General features: G+C 35.0%; 2 protein-coding genes across 2 annotated transcripts in view; one reads left to right on the top strand and one right to left on the bottom strand.

Moving 5' to 3' along the window:
- Positions 1–1,943: 1,943 nt before the first annotated feature.
- LOAG_11207 (hypothetical protein) lies at positions 1,944–2,257 on the bottom strand (the record flags this gene model as incomplete). The annotated part of the gene is made up of 2 exons (XM_003146728.2): positions 1,944–2,164; positions 2,233–2,257. The coding sequence occupies 2 exons, from the start codon at positions 2,255–2,257 to the stop codon at positions 1,968–1,970; spliced, it is 222 nt and encodes a 73-aa protein (XP_003146776.1). The 3' UTR covers positions 1,944–1,967.
- A 3,088-nt stretch (positions 2,258–5,345) lies between these two features.
- LOAG_16919 (plexin A) overlaps positions 5,346–7,157 on the top strand; it is a gene marked incomplete at its 3' end in the record, with an annotated part of 12,939 nt that continues 11,127 nt past the window's right edge. The window contains exons 1-3 of the mRNA XM_020449573.1: positions 5,346–5,595; positions 5,639–5,703; positions 6,525–6,654. Of these exons, the coding sequence (XP_020306889.1) occupies positions 5,472–5,595; positions 5,639–5,703; positions 6,525–6,654 (319 nt within the window). The 5' untranslated portion in view covers positions 5,346–5,471. The remainder of the gene's footprint in view (positions 5,596–5,638; positions 5,704–6,524; positions 6,655–7,157) is intronic.

The following is a 7,157-nucleotide window of genomic DNA, read 5'->3' as shown; positions in this document are numbered from 1 at the left end:
TCTCTCTCTCTCTCTGCACTGTTTGCAATGTGTATTTTTCTTTTACTGGAGCACACATTCACTCCCAAATGTGGGTCTCGAAGTTTCGAGTGCTTCTTTCTGAAATTATCGTCATTTACTGCTGTGATTTTTCTTCCCAGTTTGTGCGAAGTAGATAAACAACCGCTAGTTTCGTGCAAGCCAAAATTAAGACCGAACGGCATCTAAACATTCTTTTAATTATTTCTGCAACACATAACCTTGCCCATATAAATAAATGCCTAAGCGGATTTAAATCTATCGTTAAATGTTCGAGAAAAAAAAAAACTTATTTAAAAGGTTAAATTGAGACTTTCGACTACGAGAAAAAATTCTTATTGTGTTACTGTAATTTCTGCAAAATTAAAAAAGGAATTACTTCATCTGGGATGATAGGTCGCTTCAATGAAGTAAGAAAATATCAACTTGATTTGGTTGAAGAAATTTGTAAACCAAATCAGTATTCTGTTAGAAGTGGAGAGAGCTTAACTGATTTGTACTACTCTCTGCACATTACGTTGAAAATACGTGATAAGCGCAATATTTAGCTATATTCTAGAATTCTTTTAAATGTGACTTTTAAAATCATTTTATTTAATTTTGGAATTCTACAATTTTTCTGAGCTTCCACCAAATCGAACTGTGGAGGGAATGGCATTCCGCCCCCCCCCCCCAAAAAAAAAAGAAAAAAAAAGAAAAAAATCAGAAATATGAGATAAAAATTCGAGGAAAAAAGTGACATCCCCAGGACTTGTTACTTCGTTTGAACTAACTGTTTCTGAAGTTGCAGACTCCTTCCGGCGATTTTTGTAACACATTTTTAGGACTATTCCCGTGGTGATAACAAAAACCGGAAGCTACAAAATTGGATCTGATTTGCCTTCCGCAACAACAATGAATGCAACGAAAGAGTAGTTGGAACTCTGAGATATTTAGCACAAATGCACGATGCTTTTGATGGAAATCTTCGAATAAAAAGTTTTTAACGAGAAGGAAAGTCTGTTGTTGTTCCCTGATTTCAGCTATTAATCAGTGAGCAGAGAGAATGAATGAATTCAATAATCGCAGTGAAATCATTAAATTCATTCCCCCTATTACGGCTGAAGTCAAACAGATGGGTAGGCTATTGATGAGCGCAAAGCACATGGACCAATTGTTTCCCATCAATTATCGAACTATATTCCTGTGTCGTTAATATGAATCATCTTATTTATGCACTTTCATAAATTCGAGGCTACTTAGAGACTGCTTCTACTGCTTGCAATATTATTGATGCCTTTTATCAGATTGAACAACATTGGCCATAAAAGCAACCTAATACAAACACTTATTGCTAAAATCTAATCACTTAACAGTTTACTCCTGAAAGCATATTATTTAGCTTTTCTTCTACGTATAATGTCCAGACCAGTCCATCTTTCATCCTTCGTTTCCCGCCTTGCTGAAGTAACTAGACTAATGGCCTCAATGTCTTTCAAGGATAAGAATCATCCCGCTCCTTCAACTGTTCCTGTAGTGGAACAGCCGCAATAAGACCTCCGCGTTCACTGATTTGCATAGAAAGGTAAGAAGGATGAAACATTTATCCACTCCCTCTTTTAATAAAAGTTCTCCCGAAGCTGAATTTCCAATTGGTAGTATTCAATCGCTATGGATTAATCTTGGACTAATGAGTGGACAGCCCGATCCAACCCACTCCGGATGCCACCAATCAATTACTCCCTCAGCTGATTGAGTACACAACCGCCTGTCCACTCATCAACTGACTCACTTTATTCACTGTCTGTATGTGTGTAGCCACTATTATCGATTCATTAGTAGGTCTGTGTAGAGTATGTATGCGTGTGTATGTATGTATGTGTCTGTGTATGTATAGGTCGCATTACCACACATCGTACCGGTGTGACTGTTGTCTGTTTAGCATTGGAAGGTTAGGAGATCTTCCATCGTTATATTGCCTCGTCTAGTCGTTCATTGGCCGGTGGAATGAGTAATCGTAGCGTTGTGTCACGGATGACCCTCATCGATCGAACCATCCTTGAACTGATTCCGCACCGGATCGCAGTTTTCCCTAAACGTCTCGATCCTCGTCTCATCCGCTTTCGGACGTTTAACGTGCAACTGGAAATCCTATTTTGAATATAACCTAAAATTTTTGTTTTGTTTGGAAGTTACATTATTGATGCTAAGTAAATGAAAGATTTGTTACATAACCTGTCGTTCTCATATTAGCTGTCATTGCAGAAAGTGAAGAGCATTGTAGATTTACAAACCTTTTTATGCAAATTCCGGTGTAAGTTTTCCTCGGAATTTCAGTTTTGGTGCTGAAATAGTTGAACAAGGTGTGAGTGACTGAGAATAATATTTCCATTTCAATTCATTCTCTCCCATCTGTCTCGACGAAATCGCTTGCTTTTCTTGAAGTGTTCCATCATTTAAGGCCGTGATTTTGTCAGAAATATTTTCGTCCTCTCATAAGCAGTCATTTTCTACTTGGATCGCTTGATTAATTTGTTGGACTTGAATTTTCTATGGCCATTGATAATGTTAAGAACATGTCACTATAATTTGGGGATTTTCTATAGCGTCAAATGTTGTGCGCTTAAGGCCATTCAAATTCATTACAATTTAACTATTGGATGCGTGACGGATAAAGCTGGAATACGTGGAGAACTCTTCAGCTCCATCTTTATCGCGTGTGCCGAATCCATTCGACTGAGTTTGGATGGAAGTTTTGCACAAGCTCCCCCGCCCCTCCTCATTACCGAGTGATGGTATTCCTGAAAGACTTTGAAGAGCGTCATGTAACAATATATTCTTGCTGATGTTGATTAAATATTAAAGATTTGAAAAAGAGGTTTTATAGTTAGTTTATGTTCTGGTTATTTCTGTAAAGCTTGTAATCAGTGCAACCAAGGATGATTTATTATATGATTTTCATATTGTGTTACATGTTAAAATAGTGTTCAATTTCTAGCCAGAAATTTTCGGCGAAGAATGGACAGATGATACGTGTTTTACATTGCAAACATAACTCGATAGAACCTTTCGTCTTCATTGCTGCTATGCCGTGCGATGTTTAATATTATTTGGTAGTAAAAATACATTCATTTCTTTCGATAATTTTTCGACCAGTGGTTGGAGAAACGATCTAATTTGACTTTAGGAAGTTTGTTTCGAGCTTCCTTGTTTTTTGGAAACTTATGTTTCTCTTGTTTTTTGTTTCTGTTTTTTACTGCAAGGTTGGGTGTTTTATGGTGGCTATAATGTACATAGTTCTAAACGACGAGTATTTAGATGCTGTATCAGTTTCAGCGGACATTCACACCAGATTTTTTTTTTTTCAGAATGGAATGAAATGCTGAGTGGAAATTACATTAACTAAAATGCCATCATGCTACTTAATTATCATATCCGTTTGCGTTCCTTCATAACTCAGAAGTTCGATGACAAGCTTTTCATCTGGCTTTTCAGACCAACATTCATAGTTCCCTTTGCGTGTGCTAATTGCTTCTTTAGCTACGAATGTTTCCAAAGCTGTATGTGATGCAGCCTGAAAATTCAGTTAGCGTGCGCATGCAACAGAGATGAAAACACTTCCTTAAATTCACTATTGCAAAATGAAAAAAAAACAATGTTCCGAAATTGTTAGCGATTCCGCTCCTAGTTGAGATGTATTTATTGCTAAAAAACTTTGAACGTAGTAAAATATGGTGCAAACTAAGCTACACCTTCATGATGCCATTTGCTTTAAAAGCTCTATCACATCTTTAGTTTGCTTGTTTTATGTCATTAGCAGTTCTTTTGTTCCTTAATTATGGCTCATTATATAGCTAAATCGAGACTCAAATCGGAAGTTAGTGAAAGCTGTCTAGTGTCGCTCAAATTTGGTTAACAGATGTCGTTTCTTCCTAATCTTCCCTACAAAGCATGTTTATCAGGATTTCCTCTTCTCTCAGCACTTCATCTTTTCGTAATTATTACTTTCAGTCACATTTCTTTTCTCATCTGGGTATATACATTTCTGGCAATTTATTCTTCCATCAACACAGAATTCGTCATTGCTCCAGATTCATTATATTTAGAGGGAGAAAATGAGTTGCAGCAAAGGCACAAAAACTAGCTATAGTAACGGCGAAGCTTTTTTGAGGACGTGATATAGGGATATTGGATCGGACTCTAATATATTTTAACTCTAAAAAATAGGTCTTTCAACTGTTACTGTACTGCTGTATTAATGGGCTTTTCTTTAACTCTAGAGTTATAATTACAAACTTTCGAAATTAATGGAACTTTTTAATTGTTCAACACAGTAGCGCACATTGAACTTACGTTAAACTCATTATATATTAAATAAAGCATTCCTCCTAATTTGCTTACTGACAAGGTTTTTGATTTTTAGAATCATTTGATTTTCAATCAGCAGTATTTAATCATGCAGAAAAGCTTCCTTAGTTATTGACCAACTTCTATTCAGATAGCTCTGTCTTTAGTGATAGCTTTGTTGAGTGTACTTGGATACAAAAAAGTAATACTTTTTATTGCAATTCTGAAATGTTGGCAAAGCCCATGAACTCAAACTACATCACTTTTTGTCGAAAGTTAACGCTCATTGCCATGTTTAGATCCCTAACTATAAGTACTTTAAGTAAATTTCTAATTTTAAGGGTACAGAGTAATTCAGTTGTAAGCTTAAATTAACATTTAAAGAATTTATTCAGACAATGGCAATGTTTAGTCGAATGATTGATGAACTTACGGAAACATGAATGCTTGATTAAAATGCATGTTGAAATGATGTTAAAAAAGGTGGGTGATGCATCGTGCAATGTTCCCTATAATAGATAAATGACTCCATTACAACAATTACGTGCTGTTTGTCTTCCTTCATAATAAATTCATCGATATCGATTTCAAAGGATTTCATTCTGCGGTAATCTTTCTGATTGAGAATGCATTATAATCAGCGGTTGAAGTGGTGTTTAAACTCGTGGTGAGAATTTAAATGTTTTATTAACCCATGGAGATTTGATTTCATAACAAACAAATCATGTGGTAACTATTGATTGAAGAATATGAAACCTCTGGGTCTTGAATAATATGTTTAATCTATGTTGATTTAATAGGAAAAGGTAGGGAGCTTATCTCAAAGATTCAGTTTCCTAGTTTTGCTGTTGAAACATTGTCCAGTGTTTCGTCCAATTTCTTTTTTTCTTTTGAAACATTAACAGCAACATCTTATTGTTCGTATCTCATTATTAATTAATAACGTCGCTTGCGTTTAGTATGATGAATAGTATTTTTTTTTTTGTATTGTTTCAACTTATTCTTAGGCATCAAACGAAGGGAGTGGAAATCAGCATTCAGCGGAAAGCCGAGGAATTTGGGCGAGACATTAGACAGTCGTCATCATTCGGGAATTATTTGCCTAGTTGCTTTGATTTTGATATGAAATGAAGTGTAACAGTAGATGTGATGCGCCATCAGTTATTGCAATACATTTTGCACCTTCCTCATCTGATACAGATCTTCCGCAAGCTGATTCGCCTCCTTGCCATATCGTTGCTTCTCCAACTGGTAATCAACAGTATCGCTTTTGTAAGCGCCAACCCATCTTCAGAAGACGTTGTTGCCGAGTTTATCAGTCCAAATGCTCATAGCGAAAATCTTCCGTTCGAAAAAATGGTTTGTTCTCATACTCTTTTCCAGAATCTTCGCAAAAGTACCAGCTATTTTGGTAAATCGCGGAAGTTATGGTTTAAGTAGGATGTTCCACTCATCAGTTTGTTTATCGTATTAGATGCAAATCTTTTGAAGCATATGAGCTGACTCCAGTAAAATTTGATATGAATATTTCAAACCAAGTCATTAACAAAATTATTTACATTAAATTGACAGCTTATTCTGATAAATAGTAAAATTCTTCCTTATCTTAATAGATATAATGCAGGTTATGATAGTTTGGAAAAGAGACATAAATTTTTGAATTAATTTAAATAATATATATTGTTGGATAAAGACGAACAAACAAAGTTCACATTTGTAACTTTGTTTAGTAAAGAGATGTGTTTCGATTTCTATAGTCAGGAAAGAAGAATGAGAAATACGTGGTAACTTTCAATATCATAAAAGTTAATTGTAGCATATTCGATGGAGTAACTTTTGTTAAATAATGAAACAACATCCTGTTTATGAATAACAGAACAGTTTTAAGCTAGTTGTAAAAGCTCTTGGTCGTCTCCTCGCTTGAATTAGGTTTGTCTCTTTATAACTGACTTGTTTAGATCTAAATCTAGATTTTTTTCGGTGTTTGTATTTTTTTCTCGACCTTTTCATTCTTAATGAATCCTCACAAGAAGCTATTTTGGAAAAAATGATTTGATGGAAGGGGGTAATCGCTAATTTTATCGTGTTTAAACAGACAAAGTCATCAGTTGAGGAGAAAACCAGAGTTTCTTCTAAAACAGCATTTTTGGCTAAAAGTCATTGCACATGTAAAATTTTAGGTTATCGATCCATCCACAGGTCGTTTGTATGTTGGTGGAGTGAACAACCTGTACGATTTAAACCATCCTGATCTTAGTGTTAAAGTACACGCTTCAACTGGCCCAGAAGAAGACTCTGTTGAATGTCCAAGTATATTTTCGTGTTTAATGTGCAATACAAGTTGATCAGACGGTTGAGAGACAGCACAAGTTATTAACTACCATTTTGGAAATGATTTGCTACTTTAGATTAGAAGAAATTTCGAAAAAATAGTCGGTATAATCAAAATAGAGATACAGTTACATGTATTTTATGAAAGATGGAAAACTTTGGTAAGTAATAACCTTTGTTTTCTGCTGTTGATCGTCCATCTCCTATGGTATGTAAGGCGTAGGTATACTAGAATCGTTGTTGGACTATGGACAGTGATTTATTGTAATAACGGGAAACATTATAGGATCTCATAGATCAGTTGTAGGTCCACAGCTTCCTACCAAAGTTCTTCCAGTGCTGGCAAATTATCAAATTGTTGTAGAAGCATATCACAGATGGAAGTTGTTTTTTTCAAGTCTAATTTTTGTTTGTAATGAATAAGTAGATTAAAGTCAACTCATATATATATATATATATATATATATATATATATATATATA

Source organism: Loa loa (genome assembly GCF_000183805.2).
Source record: "Loa loa unplaced genomic scaffold supercont3.28, whole genome shotgun sequence".
Lineage (NCBI taxonomy): Eukaryota > Metazoa > Nematoda > Chromadorea > Rhabditida > Onchocercidae > Loa > Loa loa.
This window is presented reverse-complemented; position numbering and strand designations above follow the sequence as displayed.